The 17,301-nt window shown below is 53.6% G+C and overlaps 1 protein-coding gene across 4 annotated transcripts in view; it reads left to right on the plus strand.

Annotated features, from left to right (window-relative positions):
- The window catches only part of Arhgap23 (Rho GTPase activating protein 23), a 93,453-nt gene that overhangs the window by 49,156 nt on the left and 26,996 nt on the right, over window positions 1–17,301 (plus strand). For 3 of the 4 annotated variants that reach the window (XM_055619626.1, XM_055619625.1, XM_055619628.1), the window contains exons 10-17: window positions 42–99; window positions 1,689–1,832; window positions 8,836–9,153; window positions 10,235–10,296; window positions 10,450–10,580; window positions 11,476–11,597; window positions 11,899–12,054; window positions 15,473–15,551. In XM_055619626.1, the coding sequence (XP_055475601.1) occupies window positions 42–99; window positions 1,689–1,832; window positions 8,836–9,153; window positions 10,235–10,296; window positions 10,450–10,580; window positions 11,476–11,597; window positions 11,899–12,054; window positions 15,473–15,551 (1,070 nt within the window). The remainder of the gene's footprint in view (window positions 1–41; window positions 100–1,688; window positions 1,833–8,835; window positions 9,154–10,234; window positions 10,297–10,449; window positions 10,581–11,475; window positions 11,598–11,898; window positions 12,055–15,472; window positions 15,552–17,301) is intronic. The other variant, XM_055619627.1, reaches the window with a different exon arrangement.

The following is a 17,301-nucleotide window of genomic DNA, read 5'->3' on the forward strand; positions in this document are numbered from 1 at the left end:
GGTGGGTGATGAGAATCTAACCTTCAGTCCTTGCTCCCCAGGCGCCTTCCCAACCGTGTGCCCAGCCTTCGAATGCTGCGGAGCTTCTTCACCGATGGGGTAAGCTAGCAAAAGCATGTGCGTTCGTGTGTGTGTGTGTGTGTGTGTGTGTGTGTGTGTGTGTGTGTGTGTGAATCTGGAAAGTCCCAAATCACGGAACAGTCTCTCTCTCTCCCTCTCCCCCCTCTATCCCCCCAATGCTGGGAATGGAACCAAGGGCTCAAGTGTGGTAGGCACAAACTCTAGCTCTGGGCAGTATCTCCAACTCTTTTTGTTGTTATTGTTTCTTTTGACACAGGGTCATACTATGTAGCCCTGACTGACCTTACTCTGTAGACCAGGTTGGCTTTGAACTCAGAGATCTGCAAGCTTCTGCCTCCCGGTGCTGGGATTAAAGGCATGTGTCATTTCACCTTGCTTCCAGCTCTAAATTTCCTCTTGGAGCTGGACCTATAGGTGCTTTTTGCCCTCACAGTATGGGTCTTTCCAGATTCTTTTTCTTAATTTAGTTTTGGATTTATTTATTTCATTTCATTTCATATGTATGAGTGTCGTGTGTCCGTCCCCCCCCCCCCCCCGAAACAGGGTTTCTGTGTGTAGCTGCTCTGGACTCACTTTGTAGACCAGCTGGCCTCAAACTCACAGAGATCCACTTGATTCTCTAATCCCTAAGTGCTGGGATTACTGGTGTGGGCCTCCGCACCCAGCTGTGTATGAGTGTTTTGCCTGTACATATGTGTGTGCACTGTGCTCATGCATACTGCTGTGGAGGTCAGGAAAAGGCGTTGGATCCCCTGGGCCTGGAGTCACAGATCCCCTGGGATCTGTCCCATGGGTGCTGGGAACTGAACCTGGGTCCTCCACAAGAGCAGCCAGTGCTCTTAACCCCTGAGCCATCTTTCTGGCCCTTGGTTCCTTAGGACAAGGTCTAGATAGACCTTGAAGACAGGGTTTAACCCAGGCTGGCCTCAAACTTGAGATCTTCAGGCTTCAGCCTCCAAGTGCTGGAAGCACTGTGTGGCTACTGTCATCGGGCCCTCTGAGGTTTGCTCTGAAGCCTCACCCCCATGCCTGTTGTTTCTGACTCCTTTTGGTAGTTTATGCACTTTCCTCACGTGCATGAGTCTTTTGTTAGCTTAGCACCTTTAAGACAGGGCCACCTGGCTCCCCTTTATCACTTCCTCAGCTTACTGAAGTCTCCTGGATGTGCCAGCTCTGAGGCTGGATTCCTGTTGACACCATCACTTCCTGTTTAACTCCTGGTGGGCCTGATACCTGCCTCATCACTTCTTGTTTTTTGTTGATATTTCCACTTCCCCTGTTTACTTAACTCCTTATTGCCACAGTTGCTTCCCCTGTTTCCTCATTTCTCCGGAGGCTCTAAAGCTGAAGGAAGGCCCGGATTGGCTTTTCCAGCGTGGTGAGGCACAAGTTCTTCTGGCAGGTCGAGCTTTCCTCCTTTCTGGCTTCTTCGTGAGGTCTCATGACCTCAACACAAACAGTCCAGAGAGGACAAGCAAGGCCCATGAGGTCACACAGTACAGCACAGACGTGCGACAGGCCCGTGTGGCTGCCAGCGGTCCATGGGGTTCCTGAGATGCTGGTATTATGGGAGCCCCCCTAAACTGCCTCATGTTTTCTCCCGACAGTCTCTAGATAGCTGGGGCACGTCTGAAGATGCCGATGCCCCCTCTAAGCGACACTCCACCTCCGACCTCTCAGATGCAGCCTTCAGTGACATCAAGAGAGAAGGCTGGTTGTCTTATAAGCAGATCCTCACCAAGAAGGGGAAGGTAAGGTGGCCTGAGGAAGGCGGCTGAGCTGAACACAGGCTCTGGGAGAACTTTCCAGGTCCTCCTATACCTGCCCTGAAGCCTCTGGAGCCAACGGAAAAAAACCCACCTTAGGCCATAGCCTGAGGAATCAAGGTTAGCTGCCAGGAAGAGCTTCTGGGGGGAGGGTATTTACTGAACCCCGAAAAGGAGGTTAATGGAGAGGTGCTCCTGCTTTGGGAGGACACAGCAAGCTATGTTTGGAATCCTGACCAAACCATTCTTCAGTGACCCTGAGTGACCGCAGGGGCTTATGGTAAAGGAGCAAGGCCTAGGTGATGCTGAGGCCCAAGAAGGAAGTGGAGGCCAGTTCTCTCAGAGCCCTGTGAGGTCCTCAGGGCGCAGGCTTAGCTTAAAGGCAGCTGAAACCCTTGGGGCTTTTAGAGCTAGAGCTTTCAAGTACTCATGTGGCTTCCTGGGGTGATTTAGTGAGAGATGCCCTGGAGGAAGGAGACCATTTAAAGCCACTACAGGACCCAGGTGAGAGACAAGTGTCTGCTTGAGTGTGTAAGGAGGGGGCAGGAAGGGAAAAACAGGATTCAGAAGAGAAGGTGGGGCTCTGATTTTCAGACATGAGCTTGAGTCCCAGGCTTAGAGTCCTGGGCTGGAGAGAGAGAGAAAAAGGAGGCAGGGTAGTTCAGAAAAACCAAGCCTTGATTCTTTTGTTTTGTTTTTGTTGTTTTTTTTCAAGACAGGGTTTCTCTGTGTAGCCTTGGCTGCCCTGCTTTGTTGACCAGGCTGGCCTTGAACTCACAGGGATCCTCCTGCATCTGCCTCCCTGAGTGCTGGGATTACAGGTGTGTGCCACTGTGCCCGGCTATGGCCTTGATTCTTGATGGCATGGCTTGTTTCTCTAGGGTTCCATCCCTAGTGCCTGTGACTCAGTGTGAACAAGGAGAGCTGACTAATGTTTTTTCCTAATCTGCTGCTAAGTATTTTAAAAGACATGGTCTGAACATAGTATGTACCATACCAGGTTGTGTGAGACTAGTCTGTAATCCAAGCTTTTGGGGAGGCTGGAGACAGGAGGATGAACAGGCTACACAGTGAGTTCAAGGCCAGCCTTGTCAACTTACTAAAATAAACTGTGGAACAAGGACTGGGGATGCAGACTCTTGGCCTAGCATGTTTGCCTAGCAGGCATGAGGGCACAGTTTCAAGTCCCAGCCATGCCACACACACGCACGTGCACACATGAGAAAAAAAAAATAGTGGTTTTTTTTGGGGGGCTGTGCCTAACGAACTCTTGCCTGACTTATGGAAGGGCCTGGGTTTCATTCTTAGCATTGCAGAAAGATAGGGGGAAAGTGAGGCTGGGGTCCCACAGAGCTTGGCACTTGGGGGCTGAGTTTCTTCCGCCTCACTGCCATGACACGCGTCCCTCAGTGTCTCTGGGGGGATGGCTCCAGAAGCCTCCTGGGTACCAGACATTCCCGGACACTCAGGTCCCTTACATAAAGCAGATCAGTATCTCTGTGTGGCTTACACAATCCTCCCATGCACTGTATGTCATGTCTAGATGACTTATGTTGCCTCATGCTATGTAATGCTGTGTAAATAGTTGTTACATTTATGGAATGAGGAAGGGAAAAACATCTGGACCCTCGGTACAGATGCAGGGCTCTCTCCTGAGTGCTTCTGACCCATGTTTGGTTAAATTCATGGTTACGGAGCCTGTACCTCTAGGGGTGGTGCCTGGAAAGAATGAACTTTGGAATAGTGAGACTTTGAATTCCTGCACAGCCACACATGCCTATGGCTTCAGGAGCACACTGAAATCTCCTGAGCTATAAGAGGGCTCGAGGGGTGAAGTGTAGGTTCTGTAGGCCGGAGAGCACTGGAGTTCATGGACACGAAGCCTCCTGCTCCTGAGGGCCTGTTGAGCTTCTAGGGACTTAGGCGAGGGAGGCAGCTTGCCCGGTCCTATTCCTGGGGTTGATGACCCCAGAGAAAGTGCTGCTCCTCAATGGCATGTGCCCGCTGTCAGCACCGGGCTTCAGAGGCTCAGCAGGGTGGGCTTAGGATGTCCCGAAGACATGAAGCCTGTAGGGGTCCGTGGGAGGGAGTATTCTGGGGGAGATCCCCTCACTAAGGGCTGGAGGGAGGCGCAGAGGAGTGTGCCAGGAGCCAGGTTGCCCAGGCAGGTAGGAGAAGGTGAAGTGGGAGTCTTGGTACCCAGGGAACCTTTCTGCCCTGGGATACTGGGTAGAACGGGGAGCTGTGTGACAGGAGAGTGCCGTGTCTTTGCCGGAAGGAGTTCATGTCACTGCTATTGTCTACGTGACCAAGGCCCTGGGATGGGACCAGGAGCCGCTTATAAGAACTTCCCGGGAAAAGGTTGGCTGTCACCGTATCCTTCAGGTGTGCACGAGCACCTGTGTGGCCTCAGGGAGAAGGAGGCGACAAGGACTCGGCAGATGTGCTCTCTCCTTTTTTTTTTTTTTTTTTTTTTTTTTAATAATTTATTTAATTTTACTTTCTGTGCATTGGTATGAAGGTGTCAGAATCCATAGAACTGGAGTTATAGACAGTTGTAAACTGCCATGTGGGTGCTGGGAATTGAACCCGGGACCTTTGGAAGAGCAGCTAGTGCTCTTAACCACTGAGCCATCTCTCCAGCCCCCTCCTCTTTTTGAGGACATGGTTTCTCTCTGGGTTGCCTTGGCTGTCTCTGTGTGTACCAGGCTGGTCTTGAACTCAGAAATCTGCCCGCTTCCACCTTCTGAGTGCTGGGATTACAGGCGTGTTTCACCAATCAATCCCAGCTGAGAGATTATTTTTTTAAGGACAGGCTTTCACTATGCAGCTCCAGCTGGCTATGAATTTGCAATCCTCCTGCCTCAGCATTTGGATGCTGAGATTATAGGAACACCCCCTCCGGAGGGGGTGTTCCAAGAGCTAGAGTTTTATTTTGTTTTTCCAAGAAGGGGTTTTTCTGTGTAGCCCTGGCTGTCCTGAAACTCACTCTGTAGACCAGGCTGGCCTTGAACTCAGAGATCTGCCTGTCTCTGCCCCCTTGTGCTGGGATTAAAGGTGTTCGACACAACAGAGTCTTGACAGGAAGTGGGAACTGGGAAGGTACGGCTGGCCAGAAAACTAAAAAGACCCAGGAAGATGGCAGTCACTCCAGGCAGGGTGGACCAGGAGGGCAGGACCAGGACCAGGTGGCTGTGTGAGGTATACAAGCAGAGCCTGGTGTAGACAGCATCCTCTAAGCCCATGGTGGAGAACTGTCTTGGTGACGTGTCTCCAGGGAGCCTGGCTCCACTTTCAGTGTTTTCTGGGCAGGGATAAGGCACTGGCTCCTTGGCCCACTGACCAGTTCTGAAGTAGAAGGGCTCCACTCTCTTGCTGGCCAAAATCCAATGTCACTTGTTTACCTGGTGCCTTGCCTGAGAAAGGAAAGAAGTGTCCTGAAGTCAGCCTTCGACCCCAGCTCTGGGTGGGGTCCTGCTTTGTGGCCTCCTCTCATGTACCCCAGCAGTCCCAGCCTCCCTCTCACATCCTCGGCCTCCTCCAGAGGATGGGCACGTGCATGTGGTACTCCCTACGCCAGAGCCGGCTCTTTGAGGGACATGCCCATGGCAGCTTGCTGCTTATCTCTCATTGTTGATGATTATTAATATTTAATATTGACTCATCTTTTTAAAAATTATTTAATTTTATGTGCCTTAGTGTGAAGGTGTCAGATCCCTTGTAATTGGGGTTATAGACAGTTGTGAGCTGCCATGTGGGTGCTGGGAATTGAACCCAGGTTCTTTGGAAGAGCAGACAGTGCTCTTAACCACTGAGCCATCTCTCCAGCCCCTTGATTTATCTTTCAGTTAAGCATCGGTTATTCCTAAACCAGCTGTATACCCAAATCACCACACAGAGACTAGGATTTATTTAATTAACCTAGAGCACGATGCTGGGCAACAGTTACTCCATCCTATACCTCCAAGCCCGCATAGCTTCTTCCTATTCAGATTTCTCACATTATACTTGCTTTTTAGTCATATCTTAGGTCCAGTTCATTTCTCCTGATGCTTCCTGGTCTTCTCCTCTGGGATCTCTCCTCCCACCTGCTTCTTTCTCCTCTGCTCCAAACCAGGACCTGATTCTCTCCATTGCTCAGCATTGTGGCTGATTGTTTTATTGACAGTACAGAGAACAAATGGCAGCATGTTTACACAACCTTGAGACAGGTGATGCTTAGAATAAGCATCACAATGCAATGTCTGGATTGAAACCAGGTAGTGGGGTAGAGAAATCAGCATTTGAATGGACAAGGGTATACATATATATTCCACAAGAACATTATACCAACATCTCCTTCAGTAATTAGCAGGGACATTGATGCCAGGAAAAAACTTGACTTACTCAAGGTTATCCAGCTCTGTTAGTCTCAGAGGGGCCTTCGGGGCCACCTCATGCTGACAGCCATTCTCCTGAAGCAGGTGTCCAACCAATTACATTAGCGTCAGGCCTGTCCAGTCGGCACTGTCTTGGCCCAGCAGCTCTGTGATGGTATGCTAGGCTCATCGCTTGGACTCTACCCAAGTACAGCCAGGTGTGATGGTGCACGCCTTTAATCCCAGCACTGGGGAAGCAGAGGCAGGTGGTGGATCTCTGAGTTTGAGGGCCAGCCTGGTCTACAGAGTGAGTTTTGGGATAGATAGGGCTAGGAGCTGGGAATATAGCTCAGTGTCGAAGACTTACCTGACATGGACAGGCCCTGGGTCAATCTCTAAAACAACTCAAGGAAAAGAGAGAGAGAGAAGAAAAAGAGGAGAGGGATGACTAAATGGCTCAGCAGGCAAGGGTGCTTGCTGCCAAGCCTGTTGACCTGAGCTCGATCCCGGGGACCCACGTGGTGGGGTAGGAAACTCATTCCTTCGAATTGTCCTTTGACTTTCACTGACATGCCACGGCACACCCACATTTCCCCATGCATAAAAATAAATAAATAAGGGGTGGGAGGAGACAGGCCACAGGGGAAGAAACAGCTAGTGCCCAGGCCCTAAGAAAGGAAGGCTGTGGCAGTCACTGGCAGGCAAAAGCCTGGTGGCTTGACAAGACAGAGGAAGCAGGGAGGTGCTTTTGGAGAGGGCCAGCATGGGACCTCAGGACCTTCTGTTTGGTTCAAGGGGCCAACCAAAGGAGAGGTAAGTTCTTCTACTTGACTGTGGGGCTGCTGCCTAGAGGGCCAAAGTGAAGGGGGCTGGGAAGGTCGGTGCTGCTGCCAGGTGAGAAGGTCAGTAAGTGGGCAGGACAGCGGCACCCAGGTCTGGGCAGGTGACATTCTGGGAGCAGGAGAGTTGATTTCTGATGAGCTAGATGTCAAGGGCAACTCCCAGGTTTCGGGGCAACTGGGTGGATTGATCGAGCTGGGAAAGGCACGAGGGTGGAGAACAGGTTTGAAGGCAGAGACCCATGCACGCACGACAGTGGGCAGGGAGCATGGGCCCTACCCATGCTAATGCAAGTTACAGGCAGGGGTGGGGGGTGTTGCTGAGCAGGCCTGGAGCCACTCAAGACTGGGCTGGTGCCTCCCGAAGGCTGATGCTGTACGGTTGGGAGTTGCCATCAGCAGACGGTGGTTTAAAGCCACAGCTGTGAAAAAAAAAAAAAAAAAAAAAAAGCCACAGCTGTGCACTGTGTCCCTTCAGGAGGTGTGCAGGGTGAGGAGGGCTCGGGACAGAGTCCCGAGGCCTCATTCTGAAAGGCCTCCTTCCTCCTCTGTTGCCTGTTGGACCAGGACTAATGCTGTGCTGTCAGGTGGACGGCTGTTGTCGTCCTGGGCTAGTCCCTGCTGGGCACACCTTTCCCTTCCATCGTGTCTCCAGACAAATGTCTCAAAGTGGCGGTTCACTCTGGGTAAGGAAGGAGCTACAGGTTGGGGCTGGGGACATGGCTTAGTGGTTAAGAGCACATGACCCTCTTTTTAAAATTTTTATTTAATTTTTACTTTATGTGCATTAGTGTGAAGGTGTCAGATCCCTTGGAACTGGCGTTACAGACAGTTGTGAGCTGCCATGTGGGTGCTGGGAATTGAACCTGGGTCCTTCGAAAAAGCAGATGGTGCTCTTAACCACTGAGCCATCCCCCCCCCCCCCTTTTTGAGACAGGATTTCTCTGTGTAACCCAAGCTATCCTGCAACTCACTCTGTAGAGAGCCAGAGATTGAGAGGAACCCCAGAATATGTGCCTGCAAGGGAAGGAGAAGCTGACATGATGCCTTTAGTCCTAGCACTGGGGAGGCAGAGGCAGGTGGATCTCTGAGTTCAAGGCCAGCCTGGTCTACAGAGTGAGGGAAAGAGAGGCATGATGTCAGGGACCATGGAGTGGTGAGGCAAGGGCTGAGAGCAGCCACTGGCTGTGATGCCGATGATGAACCCAGGTGACCCCGAGAATGGCTTCCAGGCAGGGCACCCTTAGTGGAGTCTTGAGGGAGTCTTGGGGAGAGCAGCCTCCGGAGACTGTTGGCAGCTCCTGCCCATCACAGTTGTGTTGACAGGGGACACATAAGAAGGGGGTGATATGTAAGGGATGGCTTAGTAAGATATTATTTCCAAGAGTTTCTCAACCAGGCAGTGGTGGCTCACACCTTTGGCTCACAGAGATCAGGCTGGCCTCAAACTCACAGAGATCTGCCTGCCCCTGCCTTCCAAGCGCTGGGATTAGAGGTGTGCACCACCACACCCACTGGTGAGGTTTTTATGCTAGCTGTTCCTTTTGTCTGGCAATGCAGGTAGTTAGAGTAGGAGGGAGTTGACATCCTGGGTCTTAGTGATAGAGAGGTCTGAGCAGTTGGACTGGGACCACAGGTTGGCTGGAGGCCGTGCAGGTACATGTTGGGGGGCTGGGCGGGCTGGGATCTGTCTCTGCAGTCCACTGCCTGCTGCTTCTCAGCCTCAGGCGACCCGTGGCGGGCCTGGCTCTCACCGCTGCCCTGTCTCTTCCATCCTGTGTCTCTCTGCAGAAAGCGGGCGGCGGCCTGCGCCAGTGGAAGCGCGTCTATGCCGTCCTGCGCGCGCGCTCGCTCTCGTTGAGCAAGGAGCGGCGGGAGCCCGGGCCGGCGGCTGCGGGGGCTGCGGCGGCCGGCGCAGGTGAGGACGAGGCGGCGCCCGTCTGCATCGGCTCCTGCCTGGTGGACATCTCCTACAGCGAGACCAAGAGGAGGCACGTGTTCCGGCTGACCACCGCTGACTTCTGTGAATATCTCTTTCAGGCTGAGGATCGGGATGACATGCTGGGCTGGATCAGAGCGATCCGGGAGAACAGCAGGGCCGAGGGCGAGGTGAGGCCCTGGGCTTATGCCCAGCGGGCCACCAGGGCAGGGCAGGGCAGGGCAGGGCAGGGCAGGGCAGGGCTGCCTCTCAGCTGTTGTGACCTAGGGTGGCCACTCTGAGCCCCACTCCCTCTCCTAGAGAATGCTATTAAAAATCCACCGTGGGACTGCCCATCTGGGTTTGGGTAGAGGACAGAGGTATACCCAGTGGCTGCAGGGCAGCCAGTGTCCTCAGGGTCCGGTGGCCAACTGCAGTAATGGCAGTAATTACTGTTATTGTTGGAACTGCCCTGGGCAAGCTCTGGCCCAGAGAGGTCAGCTCTGGGCCAGCTGTAGCCTCTGTCAGGACAGAGTAGGCAATCTTCATGGACCAGGTGCAGAATGAGCTGTCCTGCCCAGGTGTAGCACTGTCTTGAGTCAGAGGGCAGACACACTGACCTCACTTAGCCTTTGGCAGCAGGTTAGGGGCAGGGGTTAGGCCAAGTGATTTGGCAGGGATTTGGGAAGAGCTTAAAAAAGAAAAAAAGACATCCCTCCTGGGAATCGCTGGCCTGCTCTGATCTGTGCAGAGGTCATTTGACACACCTGTGCAGGGGAAGGTATCGTCTAGGGCTTGGAGGCCGGCGTCACCAAGAGGGCAGTGTGCCTGGGCTCTGCTCGGGTAGCCCCTGGATGACCCTCTCCCTGAGGACAAGCCTTTTCCCTGGCGGGGTCCTCTCCTCCTGAGGATAGTGTCTTCTGTCCACAGCAGGGAGCCTGGGTCCCGAGTTACTGTAGTGGCTGCCTGTAGTTACTGGCCCTCCGTACCTGACAGGCCCGGGAGGAGGGCTGCACAGCTCTGCACCCTAACCCAGAGGCTGTCTTATCCAGCCTCACTAAGCTTATTGCCATGGTGACTGAGGTTCAGAGATGTTGGGCGGCTTCTCCGAAGTCACACAGCTGTCCAGGGAGGTCAGCCCTGGCCTTTGTCCATCCAGGGTCTGTGCTGTCCACCTGGTGGATAGGGGCGAGACTGAGGCAGGGGCCAGGGAGGAGCCCTGGTGCTGGTCTGTGGGCACTGATGTGGCACTTTTCTCCTTCCCCGCTGCAGGACCCCGGCTGTGCCAACCAAGCTCTGATCAGCAAGAAGCTTAATGATTATCGCAAAGTGAGGTAAGGCCTGTTCTCCCAGAGCAGCCTGTGGTGGGGAGGAAGGCCAGTGGGGTTGGGAGCTGTCTCTGTTGGAGAGGATGGAGGCCAGTGGAGTGGCGTGCTGGGCCAGCCCAGATGAAGACACCTCCTTCCCTTCCTTTTTCCCCTCTGCAGCCATAGCTCTGTGCCCAAAGCTGATTCCTCCCCTAAAGGCTCTAGGGGCCTGGGAGGCCTCAAGACTGAATTCCTCAAGCAGACTGCAGTCCGCGGCCTCAGGACTCAGGACCAGGCTGCAGGAAGCAAGGGTAGGAGGGCTGGGTGCGCTGTGTGCCTCTGTGGGCGTTGTGCCTGCCTGTGTGCGTGTCTGCCCTAAGTGGAACCTGTGAGGTTCTGCGGCCTCAAGGCTTCAGGGCTGGAAGCGTCCGGATCCCGACTTGCTTTCACAACATTCTTGTTGGGTGGCCCTCTGGGGTCTGCTCCAGTCCTTTGGGAATGAGAGGACCACTCTGTAGGCAGCCTCCGTCTTTACAGTCTGGGCTATTAGGAAGCACTCCCTGGCTGGAGAGATCCCTCAGGGGTTAGGAGGCTCCAGAGGGCCTGTGTTGGGTTCTGAAAGCCCACAACTGCCTAGCTTCAGGAGATCTGACACCTCCGACGTCCGTGTGTACCCCTCAACACCCCCACAACCCACATATACACACAGGTACACACAATTTTTTTATTTTAGTTTAAAAATCTCTTTTTTTTTTTTTAAAAAAAAAAATTACTTTATTTTATGTACATTGTTGTGAAGGTGTCAGATCCCTTGGAACTAGAGTTATAGACAGTTGTGAGCTGCCATGTGGGTGCTGGGAATCAAAGCCAGGTCCTTTAGAAGAGCAGACAATGCTCTTGACCACTGAGCCATCTCCCCAACCTCTAGACTCTTTTTCTAAAACAGAAAGGAAACATTTCCTTTGGTCATGCCAAAATGTGGAACACACTCCCCCTCACAGGTTGGTGGTCCCTGAGGCCACCAGCAGCTCTTATGGAGACGTGATCTCCTTCCTGGGGTCCTTCTCTCTCTGGGTGTAATTTTTAGCCTCCCTGGTTCTTTGATGAAGTCCCTGTGTCCTGGTGTGTGGGTGTGCCGTTGAATGTGTAGGACCCTTGTGGGCCCCTCTAGCTGACCCTCGATCTCTTTGCCACTGTTCATCCCAGAAGACAGTGTTGCAGCTCCCAAAACCCCCTGGGGTATCAACATTATCAAGAAGAACAAGAAAGCTGCCCCGAGGGCATTTGGGATCCGGTTGGAGGAGTGCCAGCCTGCCACCGAGAACCAGGTGGGTCCCCACAGTGCTGGAAGCAGGCAGCACAGGGAAGGCCAAGGAGGGAACCACAGCTGTGGGAATGTGGCCCCAGCTCCTCCTTCATACACACAGCCGGCTGGCCAACCCCAAGAGGGGGTTCCTGAGTCCTGCAGAGGACCCTGCTGAGCTGAGGCCCACCCTGGCCTGTACCTTCTGAGTCAGTGGCTCCTGTTCTGACTCTTAGAGGGCGGCAGTGAAGACTTCATCTCCCTGGGTGTCCTTAATACAACTGCCAGCCGTATCCCTAACCCCTCTCCCCTGTCTGTGCTCCCAGCGTGTCCCCCTGATCGTGGCTGCCTGCTGTCGTATTGTGGAGGCCCGGGGCCTAGAATCCACTGGCATTTACCGGGTTCCTGGCAACAATGCCGTGGTATCCAGCCTGCAGGAGCAGCTCAACCGTGGGCCCAGTGACATCAACCTACAGGATGAGGTGGGTATGGCACGGCTGCCGGTAGAGTTCCACGGACGCACTCTGTTCTACTATGTGCTTGTCATTGGGCCAGCGGGTCCAGGTGACAGGAGAAAGCCTGCCCAGTCAGCCAGCCCCAGTGGGCATCTCCCCAAAACAAATGTGGCCCTGGCCAGATGGGGACTGAGACAGAAGCAGGAATTTTGTTTTTTGTTTTCGGAGAGAGTCCTCTATGTAGCCCAGGCTGAGTCTCTTGCCTCTGCCTTCCAAGTGCTGGGATTACAGATATGTGCCACTGGCAGGGTAGCTGGCCTCCTCGTCTGGATGACAGTTTTACATGAGCGCTTAGGATAGGCTGAGTTCTCTCAGTTAAAGTCAAGTACAGGCAGAGAGAGGGTTGAACGCTGGCTGGGAATTAAACTTCCAAGAAAGCCAGCTAGTGAGCATTTTAGGCTTCTTGTTACTGCTGCTCTTCCCCCCTCCCCTTCCTGTTCATCCTCCCCTCCCTTGCAGTCTTTTAGCATCAGGCTGGACAAAAATAGGATGCTGGCTGAGGCCTGCAGAGCCCTGGCCTGGAGAAAGGGGATGTGCCAGGCTCTCAGAGTAGCCAGCCACCAAGGCTGTAACCTGGGAAGAGAGGCTAAAGCTGAGAGCCACATGGAGAGGTAGCTGACACCACACCCAAGAGCTCGTAGCATGGCTGCAGTTCTCAAGCGGTTCCTAGAGTCTGAGGGTTCCCAGAGGGGCTTCGAGGGGCCACACGCAGGTCAAGACCTCTGTCCTTGGCTGGAACTCGGGCCACCCTGCTTTGCTCTGAATGTTACCTTGGGTTTTGTTCACATCGGTTTATTTATTTGATGGGGGACCTGCGTGGATTATGTATTTTGGGGCACACGTGCAGGTCAGAGGGCAACCTGTGGGGTTGGTTCTCTTTTTCCATCATGGGGGTTCTAGGGATTAAACTGCGCTCCGCAGGCTTGGCAGCGGTGTCTTTGGCTGTTGCGCCAGCTCTCACCAGCCTGCCTTGTGTAAGATTTTATTTGACCAAAGGGGCTCTAATGAAAAAGGCTTTGGCAGGGGGAAGCCACGAACCTGGCTAGTGGAGCACCACAGACTCTGTGACACAGAGCGTTTTTGTCTTTGGGACTCGGGGAGAGAAGACATAGAGATATGACATGGAGGACAAGAGCAAAGAGGGACTGTCATTGAGGGCCTGCAGAGGGCAGGAGCAGGGTGGGGGAGCACGTGGGTAGCCCGGTAGGGAATGACAGCGTTGCCTAAAGCTGGTGGAAGGGTGTGAGGGTTGGACGAAAGGTAGATGCGCCTGTGTTTGGGGGTGGGGACAGTAAGGCCCAGGGCTTGTAACGGGTTCCCGGAACCTTTGACCTTGGGCAGTGGGCAGGAAGGAGCTTTTCATAGTTCTCACGCTGAGAAGCACGGCCAAGAGGAGGGTATGAAGCTGAGTGACAGCTGTGAGTGCAGGAGAGTAGGGGATCACTGAGGGTCAGGATGCTTCATTGGGCACTGAGTAACTGGAGGCAGGGAGAGGGAGGGAGGAGGGGCAGAGACCAGAAGAGAGCTGGTGACTGCATTGAGGAACAGAGGCTGAAAGAGGGAATGAGTCAGATCGAGGCCCCATTGAATTTGGGGTGATGGTACATCACCTGTATGGGTTGACAGTTTCCTTAGGCCCTGACTAAGTGGAGTCATGTGACAGACAGCCTGGGACCAAGGACTGCTGCCTGGGGAAAGGCAGAGTGAAACTAGCTTGGAAGGGCAGAAGGCTGGGCCCTTAGGAAGTGTGGGATGGGAGCAGATGCGATCACAGACCAGAGGCTGAGCTGAGAGGGCTTAGGTTTGGCAGCTGGGAGATGAGAGACACTCAGCCCTCAGGGCCTGGAGGTAAGGAGTGGAGAGGGGCATGTAGGAGATACCTCAAATGGGGTCAGCATGCAGTGAAACACATCAGCTCACCATAGCCAGGGCTGGAGGGGCAGCTGGCCTGACGGAGCAAGCATGCCCGGTGTGCTGGCTGCGCAGTGTGGGAGCAGGCGTCACTCACGGTGGTTGTCATTGCTCCAGGCTGTGCGGGGAGTCGGTGCTGTGGGTGGAGCCTGTGGACAGGGTGATGCTGGGACTCCCTGGACCGAGCGAAGGCTCTTGGTGATGGGTGTGCATTTGACTGTGTCTCTGGTGATCATGCTCTCCCGGCAGTTCTGAGTGGTTCTCACCAGATGGCTAAGCCTGGTGCCTAGCTCCAGCATGTGGGGTGTGGGTGCCCCCTGGTGGACAGCATGACCTGGCGGTTCCTTCTCTGCATTATAGAGCAGTTTCTTTTAGAAAACTCAGTGGCCATCTGCGGCAAATAAGTTATGTGTTGAGGCACATGTGTGTGGTACTGGAGGAAATTTGACACCATCCCTGGCCTCTACCCAGCCACATGTGTGGTATCCTCCCCCCGCCCCGCGCCCAGTTGAGAAAACCAAAATAGCCCGACTGGAGACAAATCTGAGCAGGTGAAAGCACAGGCCATGCAAGGCTGATGGTGAGTTTAAACGGCCCCGGAGCCCACAGAGGAAGGAGGGAACTAGCTCCCAGACTGTGTCCTCTGACCTCCACATCTACACATACCCAACACACGAGCAATAAGCAATGTTTTTTTTAAAGAAGGAAGAAGTGCTGGGGAGATGGCTCTGTGATTAAAGTGCTTCCTAAGCAGGTCTCAGGACCAGCACATAGAGGTCCAGGATCCACGCAAATGCTGGGTGGGCATGGCTGCCCACCTGTAGTTCCAGTCTTCAGAGGTGGAGATGGGTGCCTCAGAGCAAGCCGGCTAAGGAGAGTAGCCAAATCGGTGTGCTCTGGGTTTGATTGAGACACCCTGCCTCAGTGGATAAGGTGGAAGACTGCTAGAGGGCCGATCAGGCCTCCACACGCACGAACATGTCCACTCCCATACATGCGTACACACATAGAAAAACGGAAAAAGAGCCCCTGGGGGACAAAGTCACCCCTCAGGTAGATCGTCTGGATCCCGGCCCCGAACAGAGCACAGTCTTTTGGGAGAGAGCGACAAACCGGAGAGAGTACAGGCACCGGAAGAAAGTCGGAGAAAGTGGTACGGATGACACTGCGGTGGCATTCGTGGCTGCTGGGGCTTTGGCAGTGAGGCGGGGTGCAGGGCAGAGTGGAGAGTTCTGGTCCAGGGCAGGCTTCTGTGGGGTGGCTCCCCCACTTCTGTCCCCCTCATTCGGGTCCTCTTGTGTTTTGTGGTAGGCAGTACTGAGCCCACTGGGCTAGCTGGAGTCCAGCGTGTGTTCTGGACAGGCGTGGAGGCCTGGGCACTGGGGTGGCACTTGGTGGCCTGGCTGGTATGGACATGGGGACGTGAGTACCCGGGATGAGCCTGCCGCGCCCTGACGGCTCTGTTCCTCCACAGCGCTGGCAGGACCTCAATGTGATCAGCAGCCTGCTCAAGGCTTTCTTCCGAAAGCTGCCGGAGCCCCTCTTCACTGATGGTGAGTAGTGAGCAGGCGTGGAGGCGAGACAGACGGACACACCGTCCTCGCCGTCCTCGCCGTTCCCTGTTACTCCAAGGAAATGTGTGCATGCAGAACCCCGACACCCTCCCTCCCTGAGGTCACGCCCGTGCTCTGAGCACTGAGCCCGAGCTCTGAGTCCCCTGTAACTGTTCCCCGGACAGGAACTGTCATCAACGCCCTTCACGGGCCAAGACACGGGAACTCGGGGGAGAGGTGAAGTGACTTGCTAAGGTCACCCAGTCCGTGTGTGGCATGGCCGGGATTCCACCGCAGGCATCTGGCCACAAACACATCTCTAGCTCATCATTAACACTTTGAGCAGCTCTAGCAGCGCCTGACTTTAATCCCAGCACTCAGGAGGCTGGGGCAGGAGGAGGATGCTTTTGAGGCCAGCCTGGGCTACATAGAACACTATGAAACAAAAGCCTGTTTCAAAAACTAAATCACAAGCAGGGCGTGGTAGCTTATAGCTTGGTCCCAACACTTGGAAGGCAGGAGCAGACAGATCTCTGGGAGTTGAAGGCCAGCCTGGTCTACATAGTGAGTTCCAGGACAGCCAGGGCTATGTGGAGAGACCCTGTTTTCAAAATTCAAAACAAAACAAATAATGAACAGACAAACCAGATCTGCCCTTCTGTTGTGTTTCTTTTCTGACTTTTATCTGTGAGTGAGATGTCCAGACCAAGCTGGGGAGAGTGGGGGAGTTGAGTGGCGAGCTGGTGAGGGCTGACAACGGGCCCTGAAGGAGAAAAGCATCCGTTTGCTACATTTTCTCATTTCCATGGTGTAAATATTCTCACGATGACTTATTTCAAGCATGGAGTCCCCAGCACAGGATGGGAAAGAGACAGACCTTTGTGTCAGCACAGCCAGCGTGAGGAGGCTTTACCTTCATTGTTGCGTGAAGTAAAAGGAAAGGAAGTCGCTGGCCCGTGCTTTTTCCAGTTGCTCCACTATTGATGGGAGTTCAGCTCCTCCTCAAGCCTTGCAGTGCCCGTCCTTGAGTCCTCACAAGCCTGTAGGGGGATGCTCAGCGGTGGGCTAGTGTCTCCCTGTGAGAGCTGGTGTGGATTGCGAGGAGGAGGCCGAGTTCACACTCCCATTGGTAGCACAAGCGTGACTCTGACGTCCTTTTCAATAGAGTCGTTTTTGTCCTTGTCAATAGAGTCACTTTTGTCGTTTTATTTTTATTATACATATGTGTACACACACACACACACACACACACACACACACACACACACACATATTTGTTTGTTTTTTGAGGCAGGATTTCTGTGTCACCCTGACTGTCCTGAACTCACTCTGTAGACCAGGCTGGCTTCAAACTCAGAGATCCACCTGCCTCCGCCTCCCAAGTGCTGGGATTCAAGGAGCGCAATGTCGCTGCACAGCTTATTTTTATCTTTAGTTTTTTTTGGGAGGTGGGGTAGGGGTGTGTGTGCCACACTTGGAGGTCAGAGGACAACTTGCAGAGTTGGCGCTCTCCTTTCAACCTGTTGGCCTTGGGTATTGAACTCTGGTCGTCAGGCTTGGCAGCAGATGCTTTACCCATTAAGACATCTCATCAGCCTTTGTATTTAATTTTTTTTTTTCCTTTTGGCCTATTTTGTGTGTATGCGAGTGTTTTGCCTCCATGTATTCTGTGCACCACGAGTGTGCTTGGCACCTGAGGAAGTTAGAAGAGGGCATTAGCTCCCCTGGAACTGGAGTTACAGAGGGTTGT

This window comes from Psammomys obesus, unplaced genomic scaffold, assembly GCF_907164565.1.
Source record: "Psammomys obesus unplaced genomic scaffold, mPsaObe1.curated_primary_1811, whole genome shotgun sequence".
NCBI classification, from domain to species: domain Eukaryota; kingdom Metazoa; phylum Chordata; class Mammalia; order Rodentia; family Muridae; genus Psammomys; species Psammomys obesus.